The 17,168-nt window shown below is 43.7% G+C and overlaps 2 protein-coding genes across 4 annotated transcripts in view; both read right to left on the bottom strand.

The window, feature by feature from the left end:
- Positions 1-1,682, bottom strand: part of LOC108248223 (endonuclease V) — a 47,200-nt gene extending 45,518 nt beyond the window's left edge. For both annotated transcript variants that reach the window (XM_017436844.3, XM_037974985.1), the window contains exons 1-2: positions 1,566-1,682; positions 547-718 (exon numbers count right to left, since the gene is read on the bottom strand). In XM_017436844.3, the coding sequence (XP_017292333.1) occupies positions 547-718; positions 1,566-1,609 (216 nt within the window). In that variant the 5' untranslated portion in view covers positions 1,610-1,682. The remainder of the gene's footprint in view (positions 1-546; positions 719-1,565) is intronic.
- A 3,177-nt stretch (positions 1,683-4,859) lies between these two features.
- Positions 4,860-17,168, bottom strand: part of si:dkey-237i9.1 (SEC14-like protein 1) — a 28,745-nt gene continuing 16,436 nt past the window's right edge. The window contains exons 3-17 of one of the 2 annotated variants that reach the window (XM_017436861.3): positions 15,884-16,033; positions 15,642-15,773; positions 13,813-13,941; positions 13,132-13,399; positions 12,778-12,887; positions 12,496-12,685; positions 11,836-11,924; positions 11,563-11,633; positions 10,754-10,925; positions 9,840-9,974; positions 9,614-9,748; positions 9,041-9,292; positions 8,206-8,384; positions 7,921-7,947; positions 4,860-5,663 (exon numbers count right to left, since the gene is read on the bottom strand). In XM_017436861.3, the coding sequence (XP_017292350.1) occupies positions 5,558-5,663; positions 7,921-7,947; positions 8,206-8,384; positions 9,041-9,292; positions 9,614-9,748; positions 9,840-9,974; positions 10,754-10,925; positions 11,563-11,633; positions 11,836-11,924; positions 12,496-12,685; positions 12,778-12,887; positions 13,132-13,399; positions 13,813-13,941; positions 15,642-15,773; positions 15,884-16,033 (2,145 nt within the window). In that variant the 3' untranslated portion in view covers positions 4,860-5,557. The remainder of the gene's footprint in view (positions 5,664-7,920; positions 7,948-8,205; positions 8,385-9,040; positions 9,293-9,613; positions 9,749-9,839; positions 9,975-10,753; positions 10,926-11,562; positions 11,634-11,835; positions 11,925-12,495; positions 12,686-12,777; positions 12,888-13,131; positions 13,400-13,812; positions 13,942-15,641; positions 15,774-15,883; positions 16,034-17,168) is intronic. The other variant, XM_017436862.3, reaches the window with a different exon arrangement.

Genomic DNA, 17,168 nt, shown 5'->3' with positions numbered 1-17,168 from the left:
GGTGTGACCAGGTGTGACAGATGTGACAGCTGTGACCTGGCGTGACCAGGTGTGACAGGTGTGGCCAGGTGTGACAGGTGTGACCTGGTGTGACAGGTGTTACCAGGTGTGACAGGTGTGACAGATGTGACAGGTGGTACCAGGTGTGACCTGGTGTGACAGGTGTGACAGATGTGACAGGTGTTACCAGGTGTGACCAAGTGTGACAGGTGTTACCAGGTGTGACAGGTGTGAGCAGGTGTGACAGGTGTGAGCAGGTGTGACAGGTGTGACCTGGTGTGACCAGGTGTGACAGATGTGACAGGTGTTACCAGGTGTGACCAAGTGTGACAGGTGTTACCAGGTGTGACAGGTGTGACAGGTGTGACCAGATGTGACAGGTGTGACCAGGTGTGACAGATGTGACAGCTGTGACCTGGTGTGACCTGGTGTGACAGGTGTGGCCAGGTGTGACAGGTGTGACCTGGTGTGACCAGGTGTGACAGATGTGACAGGTGTGACCAGGTGTTACAGGTATTACCAGGTTTGACAGAGGGGTTAGCTCACCTCCAGGTCGGGGTAACTGAGCACCACAAGCTGAGCACAGGCGTTGATTTCATCACCTTTGATGAAGGACAGGTCCACGCCGCCGAGCCTCTTTAGGCCTGAGAAGCCGGGAGTCCTCTGCCAGTCCTCGGTGTCGTCCTCCACCACCTGCTGCCGGAGACGCTCCTGCTCGCTGAGATAGGTAATCAGACACGGAGTCATGAGACAAATCTGTTAAAGCTCAAATATTTATCTTGTTATCTGAAATTTAAACACCACTGGCTCCATGAGCTGACTGTGAAAGTCAGAACAGAATGAAAAGTTTGGTTTCTAAAATAAAAAGTTCCCAGAATCCAAACTCCGTCTTTTATTAAAGATCTAAAAGTTCTGTTTTCCTAACTTCGTTCTCAGACCGCAGACTCTCAGGTTTAATCAAAATCCATCCAGTGAATCATAAACAGGGCTGAATCTTACAGTTAATGCTGAAGTTTTAAGCAAAGATCCTACACAATGAGTAGCACTCTCAGCTACTACCACACCAAAATGTTACTACAATATCTATAATTATTATCATTTTTGTGTTTCCTACAGTCAGTTGGCCGTGGCAGAAGGTTAATCTGTTGGAAATAATTACTTCCTGAAAGTTTCATTGAGCTCTGTCCACTGGTTCATGAGATATTTAGCTAACAAGCGCTCAGGAAATGAGCTGGAGACGACTCTCTGATACTACCACACCAAACTTTAGCTCAATGTCTGTAAAACTGACTGAATTATAGTCATCTTGAAACAGGTTGACTCCAAAAGTTCATCAGTTGTAGATAAACATCCAGTCTTTATTATTAAAATGTGTTCACTGGTTCATGAGATATTTGAAAAAAACAAGAAAAAAACAAACATCACCCGCCTTCGCCTTTCGATAATCAATCAAAGGGACACAAACAGGAACTAGGAGCTTCTGTCCGACAGTTAATGACACAGAGGATTTATTTTATGATTCTTTAGAGTGAAATAAAAGGTTTCAGACAGGAACTAACTCCGACCTTTCCCACTGTTTGACCAGTTCTCCCGCCGAAGGAGCGGACATCCTGCTGCCGGGGCCACAATCAGCTGCTGTAGAATGTTTACTTCCGTGATTGCTGTGACGTCACACCATGGGCGGAGCCGCTGACTTTAACTAGTAAACACTTCCCTCTAGCGGTGAGATGAGCGAATTACCTCCATTTTCTTTGACCACCTAAAACTAATTAAAAAAACGTTTTGTGGTGATAAAATGAAACCTGGGGGTGATTTTATTTACAACCGTTCTGATTGCAGGCGAAAAGATAAATTTTGTAGCAGGAATATGAGTCTCATGATGCATAAAAAAACTAAACTTGAAAGTTTAGTTTCATGAAAGTTTGATTTCTAAACCTTGCTCTTTTACCCAACAGTGATGAGTAACTTATTTAAATAACTTATCTAACTGTTTAATTACATTTTTTTGGGTAATATTTTAGAAAAAACAAACACATTCTGTCCTGAATAAGTGATAACTAGATAACTAGTTAATATGGTTATGTTGCTTTATGAATATCGATGCTGATGCTCATGAAGGCTTTCGGGGTGTAATCAAAATCAATACGAGGAGTTGCAATAATATTTAATTTAGGTCTATTATTGAACCAGAGTTGGTAATATTTTAGAAAACAAAAGTGCGATTTTTTTTCTGGGTAAGTGATAAGTCAGCAGGTGAAGCGTGTCCACAGGGGGTGAGGTCTGTGTGTGTTGGGGGTAAAGGTGGGTGCAGAAGCAGCTCGAACCATCACTGCAGTAAGCACACAGCCTCTGAAGTCTGTGATCCGTGTCAGGGGTGTCTGACCTTTCAACCGGGAACTCCTGCAGCTACTCTGACCTCTGACCTCTGACTGCAGCAGCTTTACACACACCAGCTCTCCTCTTCGCTCTCGGCGCTAATGCCAAACAACGTTTTTACTCCCTGCTCATCATTTAGGAGCGTCTCTGACTCACATCCCAGGAAACTCTTTCCTGCACGTAGAGGTGATTTTTGATCGCGCAGTCAGGAGAATCTCTCACATTTGCATCTGTTTGTATATTTAAATGGAGACGTGAGGTGAGGCGTCTCATGTGCGCTCAGTTCTACGTTGAGCAGAATGTAGAAAGGAAATGTGTTTGGATTCCTGCGTACGAACAGCTTCATACACCTGGGGGGGTTCGTTGGTGCACGGTTCTCTTGATTCAAGCGTTTCAGTAGAAAATCCACAAGTCTTTCATAGATAATTATTTATACTTTGTTCTGATGGTTAAAACCCGGGGATTAAAGGAGGGTGGACTTTCTTTTGTCCATTCTTCTGTTCAGTTTTACTTTGAAATAAAATGCTTAATGCTTTGGTGAGTAAACAGTCATACAATGCATCACTTTGAATCTGTCACCGATGGAGACGTGTTGCTGTTCGTGCTCAGAAACCTCTGCACCACCGTCCTGGTCTGGACTGGAAACGATCAGATAAGCCCTACTGAGAAGACCTGGGAGGACGGGGAGTTTTAGATAAACTCAGCTGTCATTCAGAGACGGAACAAGCTTTTTCCAGTTTGTCTTCTGGTTTCAACCTTTTCTTTCTTTTCCCAACAAAGATGAATAAAAGCAACAGATTTAAAATGTTCTTAAATGAGCCTTTTTGCACCTGAAAGCTTTTAAATGATTGCATGTAGCACGTGTCATGTTTTATTTTGAAAGGAAAAGCTGATGATGCTCTGATTTATTGTAAAATGTTGTTTGAACAATCTTTTACCTTTTTTAATCAGCATACCTGCACATATTTATATTGAATAAAAGTAAAATAAAGATTTATTTTAGCCTCAAGTCTTTTGGAACTTTTTAATTTATAATTTTTCTTGTAGAAATGCATCAAGATCTCTTTAAATCCTTGACGGACTGCTTGTGGAAATCTTTAGCGGACGGTTTTAGCTTTTAGTTACTGTTCTGTAACCTTTAACCTTTATTCTTTAACAACCTCAGTTCGGCCCTCGTCTGTTTTCAGAGAAAAAGTTAATTTTTCTACTTTAAATCCTGATAAAACCGTAGAAGTCTTGTTTCCCCGACTATAAGATGTGTTCAGCTGTTCAAACAAATAAAACAAGGAGTTCCTTTTTTATTTACTCATAATTCAAGTTTATTGTCTTCAAAAATGTAAAAGGCGCCACGTTTTCATTCATCCAAACTTATTATTACTATATATATTTTTTCTTTTTTACATAATTTCTCACGTCAACGTTTAAAGATATGCAAAGATGCCAGAGAAAAGAAGCCATGAAAACAGACAAAATGTGCTGAACAATCGAGACCAACTCTTATAGCCCTCATTTGTAGACGAGATCATGATGAGAAGCAGAAACGCTGCAGGAAATGGCAAAGCAGAGAAAGAACTGATCTGAGAACACCTCTTCATGCCTGTGGCTTTAGTCAAAAGGTCCTCTTTGCTTTCTGAGAGAAGCACAGACAACAAAAAGAAGGAAAAGGTTGGATCATGACTGCTGTAAGTTTCCTAAAGAAATAATCAGGTGGAAAAACCTAAGGTCCTTTAAGTGCTTTAAGAAATAAAGTGAAACCGTTTACAGATATATTCCCCCCCAGTCTACAGCAAACATTCATTTATTTACACCATCACACCTCGTCTTATTGCAGTTTATGACTTTAAATGACCGCCGATCGTTAAAACAGAAACAGGCAGCGGCACGTTCCCACAGAAGAAAACTCTTTTAATTTCCCGAAAGCTGCACTCCGTATCCATGGTAACAGCATCCGACGACTCTTGGCAACTTGTCGTCTCTGCCCTCTACAGATTAAAGTGAAGTCATCAAAGATCTACTAAACTAACTGTGTTAAAAAACTGCTGCATTTAGAAATGTTCCATCGTTTTGTTATCTTGAAAAAAGCAGGTACGTTTCTTTTAAGTGATGCTCACAAAAGGCTAAAATGGTATTTATTGACACATGGCTCTTAAAATGGCTGCATCTTTACTCCTAAACAACGAAGCCCATGTGCACATGCAGTAACACGCAGAAGGTCGAACCGCTCGCCTCCAAAACGGCGCCGGCGTCGACGCCCCAAGAGCTGAGCAGAGCTGCCGCGTGACGTCACAACCCGTCAGATTCAGGCATCTCATTGGCCGGAAGCCACCCAATCAGCAACACATTCACCAATCAGTGACGAGGTGACTCCTTGATCCGAGTTCCTTAGTTGTGCCGACAGGTCAAAGAGGAAACGTCTAAATATTTCTGCTCCTGATAAAGTGAGTCATGACAGGAAGTGATATCGGTGGCACAATTTTTTCTTCTTTTCCATCCGTCTGCCAGGACAAAACTTACCCATAATCCTCCACAAATAAGTTAAAAATCAGTAAAGACCATCTTTGTTATTGCTGCTTGCAGATGAACTCATTAAGTGTTTGGTGGATCTGACAGGTGTGATAAAGCCCTCGTGAGTTTCCTCACAAATCAACACCAGGAAATACTGACCCTACAGTTCAGGCTCCCCCCACCAACATTTGACCTATAAACAGCTCCCTACAGTAACAATATGGCAAACGTTTCATTTGTGCACGGTTCCTGCGTGTAACAGAAGATCCAGTCTTAACGGAGCGGCGCACGTGAACGAGGTATGCGTCGGCTCGAGTCAGTGGCTGTTTGTGGAAATGCATATAAGTAACAGCGCCTCCAGTGTCTTCGTCCGCTCCTGTAGCTTCCAGGAAGAAAATATTGCTTCTTTGAGCTTCCACTGAGCTTCACCTGCTCCACTTTAACACTTCCACCCTCACAAGCAAACATTCAGCAAACAACCTTTGTGCAAAAATCAGCCCTTTAAATCTTACACATAGTGTCAAGTTTGTCTTTTTTTTTTTTTTTTTGCCTCAGAATTTCAGAACCCTTCGTCTTCTGTTTGTGCAATAAAGTCCTCAGACAACAGGGGGAGGAGGGGCGGGATGATGACAGTGGAGTGATGCATTCTGGGACTGAAGTCCCCCATGACCAGGTTCTACCTGGAGATCATGGAGCTGGACTGGGAGTGGTTGGAGGAGGTGGTGGCGGCGCTGAGTTGGGAGAAGCCGCTGTGGCTCGACTCCAAGCTGGTCATCGACCCCCTGAGAGAGAAGAGACGGAGACAGAGGCAGCATGAGAGGAGAGACACCAAACCCAGCAGAGAACTTCATGTGAGCCACACCTGAGCAACCCCAGCCTGAAAGCACCGTGTGTGTGTGTGTGTGTGTGTGTGTGTGTGTGTGTGTGTGTTTGCGCTCAGTCATGCTCAGGATGCAGAACCATGCAGCCACATCCACCCTGCAGTGGTGAGGCTCACTGACACTGCTCACGGCTCGAAACAGGCGTGAACGTCCTCAATTTGCAGGGAAGACATTTTGGAGGCGGTCTGGACCCCTTTGCTCCACGTACGTTCGGTAGTCCACCATGTTGGACCACCTACTGTGACCCCACACAAGCAGCAGCGTTATTACCGGGACGCCTCGTCTGCTAAATAACTGCGCAGAACTGCAACTCAAACGGCCCTGAACTGCGTGACGTTAAATAATATAACTCAGGTGGCTGAATGTGACACCTGCTGGCATACAGACAGTCCGCCGTGTGACGGGGCTGCTGACATCCCAGAATAAACTGCCAGGCGTGAACGCTCTCAGTCAGACGGGTACGAAGGAAAGGGGCTCCAGCTGAAGTTCTGCTGAACTTTAATCATGAAACGGTTCACAGACTGAGCAGCCTGTGGCAAACACGGGGTTAAACTGTTTTATCCTGCTGCTGTGGTCCAGACGGCTTTAAGACGTGTTAGACGGGATGATTTCTGCATTTATTTGAAATAAAAACAGACTCAAAGTGTTGCTTTTAGCCAGTGTCAATAATAAAACGTGTGGATGCTTATTAGCTCGTTAAAGAAAGCAGATGAGAAGCTCCATAAACCAAAATGTTAAATAATTAGCGTGATGCTGAACATTATTGGTACCCAAATTACTGAATGCACACGTACATTTTCATGTAACCAAAAACTGTTAAAGACAGATGTAGCCAAAATGAAGTTTTGAGCGACGTGGACACCAAGCGAGGGGTTCACATGACCAAATCTACCAAATCAGAAAAAGATTATTCTCGTTTTTTCTCGCCAGATGAAACTCGAGCTGCTGGCCAATAGAAATAATGCAGCTTTAAGTTGTTTAGCATCAAGTGACCTGTTCAGAGGCAGAGGCTACATCCAGCTTTTCAAACAGTCTTTGGTTGACTGATTACAGCAGCAGCAGAGTCCAACCCAAACCCTGAAACACGACTGTAACGTCCAGTAAAGCAGTCAAAAGCCAAAACTCACTTCACACGGAATCTGATTTCAGGTGGAAGGTCTTGTGTTAGGACATTTATTTCTCTTCTTGAAGCGTCAGCAGTTACAGCACTTCGAAAAAAGGTTTTCACACCCTTTGAACTTTTCCACGTTCTGTCACGCAACAAGAGATAAAACTAAATATTTTACATGAAAGACCAACACGAAGCAGAGTTCTTCATGAAGGCCAGGTCTGAGATCAGATTCTCCCACCTGAGCCGTGGATCTCTGCAGATCCTCCACAGACTTCAGATTGATCCTCTCAGGAAGGAGAGAAACCCTGACCTGGCTGGTGTGTTCCTTGGTCTTCATGATGCTGTTTGATCACTAATGCTCTGACGCTTTATTCATTAGGTGACATTTAGGATTTTAGTTTGGGGTTTCAGAGTGAACACAGATCCACTTTTCAGGTTTTTATTTGTAACAAATGTTGTCGTTTTCTTTCCAACTCACAGTTAAGCACCACTTTGTGTTGGTCTGTCACATAAAACCCCAATAAAATACTCTGAATATTGTGACTGTAACGAGACAAAATGTGCAGAAGTTCAAAAGCTTTTTGGTGAAAACTTTAAGGTTCTGTAGCAAAACGACTTGTGAAATAAATCAGGAGAGGATTCAAATAAAAGGAGACATTCTGTGAGCTGGAAGCACAAAAATGACCAAGAAAAACAACCTGGAAATGTTTCGGTTTGTGTGTTGGCTTGTGAACCTAGATTAAATAAAAACAGCTGAGAGGCTATTTTTAAAAAAATGAATTAAATTAAAGTTGAAAGTTAACCATGCAAGCACACCGACTGAAGGCAGCGAGTGGATTAGAGCAAGTTATCGTGAGCTGGAGTTCAGTAAAGATCCTGTCGGTCGACAAACAAAAGCAAGAACAGAAGCAAACACGAATATTTTTACTGCGTTAGGAGTGGCTGCCATGGAGGGGAGGGCCCGCTAGGTTTAAAAGCTAAAAGCAGTGATGGCAATGAGCTTGTGCTAAAGGAAAAACAAAAAAACGCAAACACTGAGCCACTTACAAACTCTGCACATCACAGCAAGCCGTTCTTCATAGGAGGAAGACAAATCAGGAGGTGGGGGGAGCGATAGGAGAGGAGCGGGTTGGAAAGAAAAAGATGAATTAAAGGAGACTGTAGGGGGAAGCACTGTCATTTCAAAACCCTGGGTCTAGAAAAGTCATGATGCTCTCTGAAGCTAATCTGGTATTAAGTGGAACTACATGGTAGCACAGAGACATACTGACAGAAGACAGGAGTAAATTAAAACTATGAAACACGGACACAGAGTTTGAGTCGTTCACCAACCTGAAGTCCTCGGAGCCCAACACCTCGGTGTAGAACATGACTTTACACTTGTGTGAGGAGACCTGCAGCGTGGCCAGCACGTCGTCCACCCGCGGCAGGTTGGTGGCCGAGCAGGCCGGCATGTTGTGGAACCGCCACTGCAGGATGTAGAAGCCTGGCCACCGGGTGATGTGGGAGCCCTGAGGGGAGGACAGGTTATTACCGAAAGAAATGAAAGGTGGAGAATTCTCTAAAGGAATGCATATCGCCCGCCACCGTTCATGCCAGCTTTAAACTACGATGGCAGAGAGTCGTTTTGATGAATTAATGTGCGACTTCATGCCTGATCTCACAGGTTCTGTTAGCATTCGGAGCATATTTGTTACAAAAGACTGTCAGCTACTACCACACCAAACTTTAGCTCAAAACTTTGTGTTTCCTACAGGTGATCTCTCATGGCCTGCAGCTAGTTAAAGAGTTCATTAGGGAGTCCCCCTGAATGTCTCAGAACTTTTGTGGATTCTCAGCTACCTCACATGAAACCCGTCTCTCTCTCGAAATGGTCAAAGTCGTCGAAGGCGACTCCAACCCATTTCGAACCCGACTGAATTCTACCGCAGGCGTCTCCAACCAGTCTCCTAAGAGCTAGAGCTGTATTTTGACACCTGCGTGGAGTCCAAATACAGTTTAGAAAAAAGTTAGACGTTCATCCAATGTTTACTTTCTGAACGTTTCTGAACGTATTTGACAAATAAACACACAGGAAACAACTTTATTGCTCCAGCTTTGCTTTCTGTGGTGCGAAATGTTAAATAAACAAACCGCCACACAGCAGCTCCTGGAGACGAACCCTCACCTGCACGCTCTCCCCCTCCTTGCAGCTGAGGGGGGACTCCACCATGCTGTAATCCTGGCCCAGAGTCCAGGACTTCTCAATGAGCTGCACGTTGTTCACTCCTGGGGAGGTGATGCCGTGAGCTCCCAGGGGGTCTTTACGCGGCGGCTGGGGGGCCCGCTTTGAGTGGTAGATGTTAAAAACGATGTCCCCTTTGCAAACGTCGAAGTCCCAGGTGATGACCGAGGCGGCGTCAATGATCTCGATCACGAGCTGCTCGGAGAAAATAAACGATCAGGAAAAAAAAAATCTAATTTCATGTTTCCTCCTTCTGAATGTAGTCACACAGAAAAATATTTAGAGAGAGAGAGAAGTAAACTGGATCCACTTCCAAAGGGATAATTATAGATGACATCTGTCCCGCTGGTTTAAATGATGTAACATGACAGGAACAGTATGTCACAGCGGGAAGATTAGTGTTGAAACACGCAACGAGAGTTCAGGATCTAAAACCAGAAATGATGCAGATTTCTTCCACTAGATGGCAGAACCTGCATGAAACCGACCCAGAAGCTCTCAGCCCCGCAGCCTCACCTCGTGTGGAGACCCCTTAAAGACACTGGCACTCTGGTAGATCGTCTCGGTCCACAGGCGGACGTCCTCGTTCTCCAGCTCCTCCGGGGTTCGATACATCGACTTGGGAACCAGGCCACCCTCTGGTACCTCGCACTGCAGAGGAACATCACGCACACGAACCGGGTCAGGGGGTCTCGGCGAGAGCACGGGAATGTTTACACACACAATTAAATCATGAACTCACCATACACTCTCCTCCCAAGAAGTCAGGGATGATCTCCTTGTTTATGTAGTCCACCAGACCTCCAGGACCCTGGTAGTCATTACCCGCGTAGATCAAGAACTTCTTGCGGGTGTTTTCGTCGATGAATGGGCTCACCTAAATGTAAAAAAGTCAGAGTAAAAAACAAAATAAAATACTTGGGAGCGCAGAAATAATATTTGGTGTTTTGTTAAGTTTCTTTGTTTTAACATTTTGTTTTTTCCAACTACTTCTGAATAATCATGCTCTTTTAGCCGTTAATAAAACCTTCAGCTCATTCAGGAGATGGATGCTAAGACTCGTTTTTGTAACTTTTATAGTTTTTAAAATATTTAACTTTATTTTCAAATATCTTCCTTACAGAAATACAAAGAAATCTCTTCAGTTTCTTCAAAAACGTTCTTTAAAATCTGCTTCGGCTACTTGCTGGTTTTGTCTTCTTGCTACTCTTAGCTTATCGCCAGCTCTTTGCTACTTTTAGCTTTAAGCTAACCTTTTGCTGCTGTAGCTAGCCTTTTGCTATTTTTTTACAACTTTTAGCCTCTAGCCACCATTTTGCTACATTTAGCCTTAATCTAGCCTTTAGCAATATTTAGCTTTTAGCATTTTTTTGCTACTTTTAGCTCGTGTTTTGCTCATTTTAAATTCTAACTCAGCTTTTAAAGCAAATTTCAGCTTTCACACTGCATTTTCTCAAAAATGTAACTCCTCCAGTTAAAAACAGAGACATTACTGTCACCTTATGATTAAAACAGGATGACTTTATTGGCGCCACTGAAAGCAGAGTGTTGTAATGTTAACATTTGCGATTTGTCCAAGTGAAACGTTTAAAACTGTATTTTAAGGAGGAGGACGCCCCACTGTTCGGGTTACCGAGTGTCCTCCCGTGTCCTCACCAGTGTCCACAGAACGGGGAAGACTCTTGGTGCCCTCAAGATCAGCAGCCGTCCCAGAGTCTCGGGGTAGTTTGCCTCCACGACCTCGATGATCCTCAGCAGGGCTTTGACCCCGGGTCGCCACAAGTGACGCATGTTCAGCCCCTCCAGGTCAACCAGACACGTCCAGCAGCTACAGAGGAGGAAGCGAGAGGATCAGAGAGGATAAAGTCCTGCCACACACACACACTCTGAAGTGGGCTGCAGCTTCCTTCTCATCACTTAGCACCTGTCACCCTGGAGTGAGGCTTAAGTGGTGAAGGTAAAGCCCGGTAATTCTGAACCCTCACATGGTTCACGTGCCTTCCTGTGCACCTCTTATCGCAGGCGCCGCCTCCTGACAAACAACAGACCCCATCTCAACTTCTCAGCTCCCTCGCTTCACACACTGCGCGCTCAAAAAACACATCACTTCCATTTTGGGGGAGATAATTGTCCTCTGGACTCACTCACCTGCGTCGAGGCCGCAGCTGAACCCAAATAAAGATTATGCTTTTTATCTGACTAGGTAAAAGAGAGCTAACCGAGATTTTTAAAAATCTTTTCTGTTTGCAGCTCTTATTTCTTTAAAATCAAACTCCTTCTGAATACTTTGTGTTATTTTAGCCACACATCAAAACGTTCAGCTCGATCGGGAACAGTGTGCTATGACTTTATGCATTTGTAACTTTCACACTTTTTGAATTATTTAACTTTATTTACAAACACTCTTCCTTTTAGGAAACACAGATTTGTCATGATTATTCTGATAATAAACCCTAGAGATTTACCTGATGGGTCGACCAAACACCTTGGTGTTCTCCTCACAGCGCCTCAGACCCTCCTCATTGATGGACAGCACCTACGACGACACATGAACACAGCTCTACTCAATCAGTGAATGTTACATTTAAACATGTCGTTAACTCTGCACATCCTGGAGTTACAACACTCGTTAGGCCATTACCTCACTAACCTATAATCCAGTCACTGACCGACTGACCTGTAAAAGGTATCGATCCTCATTAAAGCACCGAACCTGCAGAGTAATCTGTGTTACGTACGTGTCGGAGCAGAGACTCCTCTCCCAGAGCGCGCACCAGTCCTTTGGTGTCCATCTGGCCCAGTCTCAGGATGTACAAAGGACGGCCGTCTAACAAAGTAAAACAAATATTGACGTGATCTAAGTGATTATTTACATTCTACACAAATGCAGGTTAAGTGGAAAGGTGTGCTCCGGCTGCCATCTGCTCGTTTTGTGTGCAGCACAAAGGTGTGGGCTGAGATGATTTAATGTTCTGCTCTGAGAGCACAAAAGGAGAGCGGGATTTATGATATTTATAACGTCATTCTTTTCTATTAGCAAGGACTCAAAGCATGCCCACAAATCAAGAACGCGACTTTGCGTGTGAGAGTGAAAACTATTAACGGTAACAAGATGTCCAAACCAATAAAGACAGCTATTCACTCTACTCTCCTGGCTGAGAGCCGTGGGTTACTAACAATGACTGAACGGCTGTCAGTTTAAGTAAACCTAATGTCCTCTGGAGTGGAGGAAATGTTATATTGTGCGTGTAACCTGACTCTGTAAGAATCAGCAGGTAATTTACAGAACGGAGCAAGTCCAGCCAGCTTAGATGAGGCCTGCAGGAGTCTCCAGAGTGCATGTTTATGTGTTCGAGTCCAGCTGCTGATGGTGGATTTGGAAGAATGAACTCGAGCACCTCTGTCGTGGTGGTGCCAGCCTCCTGTGTAGTAGTCCTGAAGGACCTGTGGAGGGTTCCAGGTCTCCAGCAGGTAGTCCACCTGGTGCTGCTTCCTCCAGGTCAGAGACTGGCACAGGAATTCTCGAGCCTTATCCATGTTGAAGTCTCGGGCCCGCAAGAAACGCAGGATGTGTTCATCTTTGGGGATCTAAAGAGAAAAGCGTGCATCAAAAACGGGGTTGATTTTGTTTTCCCAGAGCTGACTAAAAACACATCTGTGTTACTTCGTTGTTAGATTACCTTCCCCTTGTGCGTCTCCTGAAGCCATTTGCGAAGTCTGATCAGGCAGCTCTCCTGCAGGGGGGTCAGGTCACCCAGGTAACGTTTGATGTAGTCTGCATCCAGCTTGTCTGCAACACAAAAACACAGAATATCCAATCATCAAACATCTGTAATGTCCTATATGCCTTTAAAACTGCATCTGTCCAGATGAATATAAGATATTTTAATTAAGCCTCTAAAAAATGTGGTTTTGTAGTCATGTTTGTTTCATGTAAACCCTTTATCGTTAACTTTATCTCCTGAAGAACTGTCACCAATAAAAGAAATAAGCAGGAAGTGTTGTTCATGTTTAAATCGTCTGTGGAGACTGACCCTCAGGTGTACCAGCCTGGATTTCTGTTAGGCTGTCCGCCTGCAGAGCGCCGCTGTCCTGCTTTGCGTCCTGCGAGGCGTCGTCGTTGGGGTCGGCGGCCTGCGAGTCGGACGCAGCCGCCGCGCTCGTGTGTTTCGGGAGGGCAGGTGGGCTGGCGGAGAGGCTGTTTGGGAGGGCGAGGGAGGTGGAGGAAGGCGTCCAGCGGGGCACGTGAGTGACGCCCTCATTTTCCAGCTCCTTCAGGTAGAACTCAATGATCTCTTTTCCCTGTGAGAGACACACAAGCAAAGAAGTGTGAAAATGGAGATAAAAAAATGCAGCTTTTTCACACGGAATCTGATAAAATGGTATTTACACTTAAGCTGCATTATTGCTCTTCTATAAAACAGAAGAATAGATGAAATGGTGTCAGAGCACTGGATCACGTGTGCCGCTCTCCTGCATGTTTTAGATGTTCTTGCTTTAAAACACCTGATTAAAATGGATGATTTGTGGACGTGCTTCTGGAGAACCTGATGATTTGGCGAGGAGGTAATTAAACCGTCTGAATCAGGTGTGTTGGAGCAGAAAAACCTAAAACCTCCAGGACAGCGGAGTTTGACACTCCTGCTCTGGATAATCCGTAATCTGAATGTTTCTGCACACACACGGCGCAAACTCAAACATGTAACGATGCACACCTTTTTGATGCTGCCGGCATACTGCTTCATGGCAATCTTTTCCACGGTGCTCTCGAAGCCAAAGAAGGACTTGATGTCCAAACTGGCCGTTTGTTCAAAACATGTCCAGTCCTCGTTCTCCGGGTGGACCTGTGCAAACACACACACACCAAAACACACCGTCACTTATTCTGTGTACACATGGACAGAGGCAGGGGGACCGCGTTACCACGGCAACCACACAGCAAGCTCCTCAGGATGATGACGCATGACGAGAGCAATTTTCACACTGAGTGGGAGTATGTGTGTTAGTCTGTAGGTGTCAATTTGGCCCTTTTTAAAAAATTTAAAAAAAAAATGTGAGTCATTTAAAGTTCAGCACCACAAAATGCAAAAATAGAGCAACGCACGTTTCTGAAGTATGACATAAAAGGTGGTGAGAGGCAGTGTTAAAAACTATGATTCAGTCACAAACAAAACCCAGTTTCTATAAATACCCTACTACTCCTGATGAACACCATCTCTACAAACTGTAGTAAAAAGATGCCAACACTCGATCACCGACGCGTCTTTATTATAAAATCATTGTTCTGCATCTCGTCACGCAGCTTCAAAATAAAACAAGAAAGAATGTGTGGCGGTTACCATGGTGACCATAATGAACGACTGACAGCAGCTTTAACATTTCTTTTGATCTTTGTTTTCTTAACAGTTATTATATGGTTCAAATACCAAAATTGACATTTTTTTTTACTTTGTATTATTACAAAGTTAAGTTGGGATTTTCAGCTGTAGCTGCGTCGTCACTCTGCAAAATTTCTTTAGAAATGATCTAATTCTATATTTATTGTTGCATATTTAATGCATATCTTAAACCAGAGAGAAAAAAGGAGCTAAACTGCCCTTTTTGCTCATTGTTTGTCTTGAGAAGCCAGGAGTTAAATGCATCCTGGTGGCAAAATGGTCTCAGCTTGATTGTCCATAACTACCAACGCATTTCAGCTTTAGTCAGGTCCATTAGCTGCCTAACCGAGCTGTCCGTCCTGGTTACCGTTTCCACAGCCTGATAATGCAATCAGTAAGAATATCTCTGTGGCCTCAGACCTAAAATTAGCTCTGCTGATGGTTGGAGGCTAATACCACGAGCTTGACCTCATTAACTCATCATACATTCATCCGTGAGGAGGTAGAGCTGGAGTCAGATTACAGGAGGGAGAGAGGGGGAAATAAGGAAGTGATGCTGGTCTGGGATCAGCGTTTAGAAAGATGCTCTCTGCTGGGATGCATTAAAAAGAACAAAAACTGTGAAACTGCTGTGCAGATGGTGGCGCTTTAGGGAACATGTCGGGTAACGTTAGATTACCAGAAAATACGAAGATTTTCTGTTGCAGCCTCACTGGATTCTGAGTTTTGCGACCAAGTGACCCATATTTTCGTTTGGCGCAGCCCACCTTGGCAAACTTCTCACCATTTATGATTTTATCAACTTAAGTACACTTCTGAAACTAAGGGAGGTAGATTTGGACCATTTTTAGGTCATTTTTATCCATCTTCAGTGTGTAATTAGACCCGTCCCGTTTTATTTTCATTTTATTTATATTTTTAATACCTGCCTGTGTTTCCTAATTAAATAATAGAAAAGTTCTCAGTTTCATCTCGTTACAGTTGGCACTAGTTAGTCATTTTTCAACTTACTGTTTTAAATGATCTTGTTTTGTGTGTTTTCTGCTATAAGCACTTTGTGTTACACTCCACTGCATGAAAGGTGATTTATAAATGAATTTTGATTTGATTATCCACACTTGAAAGGTGGTTTTTTTTTTTGGATAACACAGATTTAAGCCACTAACTGAATAGCAGCAGGTCTCGTGGACGATGATCCTGTTGGAAAAGGTCTCATTGTGGGACTCGATCTGCAGAGTCCTCTCCTTTCTGTTCAGAGTGTTTTTCTGGATGAAGTAAATGTAGTCAACACCAGCAATCTGTGAACCACAGAAAGCAAGCATGAGTCATCTCAAAGCAGGGGTAACAACTGAAACGAAAAGGTATAATTAGGACAAAAACATGCTGTGTGGGATGCAGTGAACCATACCCTTTTAAGAAGGCGCGGGGCATCAACATCCAGGGCGCAGCGGCGCTCGACCTTGTGGGTGGAACCGTCTTCGCTTTTCTCCTCTTCGACGATGTCACTCGCCACAAACATGGGGATGAGGTGGCAGGTGGGGAAGCGCCGCTCGTACGCCTGAATAAGAAAACAGGAACAAGTGTTTGTTTTTAAACTAGAGAAATATGTTCAGGTTTCAAGTTGCCTTCCAGTAAAAGAAGAAGTTCACAGTCATCTCTTTACATGTGCAACAGGCTGACAAAAATGTTATTTCAGCATTTCCTTTTATCACGAGAGACGAGCATGTTGCTAGTTTAGGATTTGAAAACAAGCTGTTGAAGTTGGATTTATCAAATATGACTAAGACTCAGGAGAAAAAGTCTTGTATTGACCCCTTATGTAACGTCTGTAGTCTGCAGGAATGTAAACACACAGCTGAGAGGAGCAGAAAAGCTTAAATAGGTGAGCAGGAAAGAGAACTGCTTCTGAAATGTAACAGCCAAACAAAATCTCCTAATTCTTCCCCTGAGCCCAGCCACAGCTGAAACCCTTTTTAATTGCTTTACAACAAAAGGCTTGATGCATAAAGCAACAATTCGGTCTCTGAAATATGTGGGCTCGTAAATGCAAAGCAAGACAGGCTCCAGCTGGGTGTTGTGCAACAGGGCCTGCATGAAAAACATGCTGCAACAGCACTTGTGTTTTATCACTGATTGGTTGGAGAAGTGGAGCGTCAAGTCAACTTTAAACCAAAACTTGCTCCTTACTTCAGCTGGAAATGGTCAAAGTTAATCATAGCTATTCATATGCACATCTAATGAAGTAAAAATATATTTTATCCTCATTTTTCACAAGATATGAATGAATACATCAGTCTAAGAGTCAAAGAGGACAATAAAATCCATGGAAAGAGAAGAATATGCCACTGAAGTCACTACATTAGTTAGGACTGTAAAATTAATGTTTGAAAATGACTTTTATAAAAGATTTGGGTCAAGAACTGGAATATGGACAGACAATGAGAGATCTGGAAAAAACTAGTACGCAGAGTTATGTTCTTTGAAGAGCAGGACAACATTTGAGAGTTTTCTAAAAAATTAAATGTAACATTTTCTGATCAGCATTGAAATAAACAGACTTTATGGTTTGTTGAGATGAAGTTGTGATTTTCAGAGCCTTTGCAGATAAACTGAAAGCATAAAAAGCAGCAGAAGTTGGCGGTAGCCGGCCTTCGTGCTGCTGCCAGGACTGCAGATCCTCTCGGCAGCCCACC

This window comes from Kryptolebias marmoratus, linkage group LG3, assembly GCF_001649575.2.
Source record: "Kryptolebias marmoratus isolate JLee-2015 linkage group LG3, ASM164957v2, whole genome shotgun sequence".
In the NCBI taxonomy this organism is placed as follows: Eukaryota; Metazoa; Chordata; class Actinopteri; order Cyprinodontiformes; family Rivulidae; genus Kryptolebias; species Kryptolebias marmoratus.
Note: the sequence above shows the minus strand (reverse complement) of the source record. Positions and strands in the feature narration are given on the sequence as shown.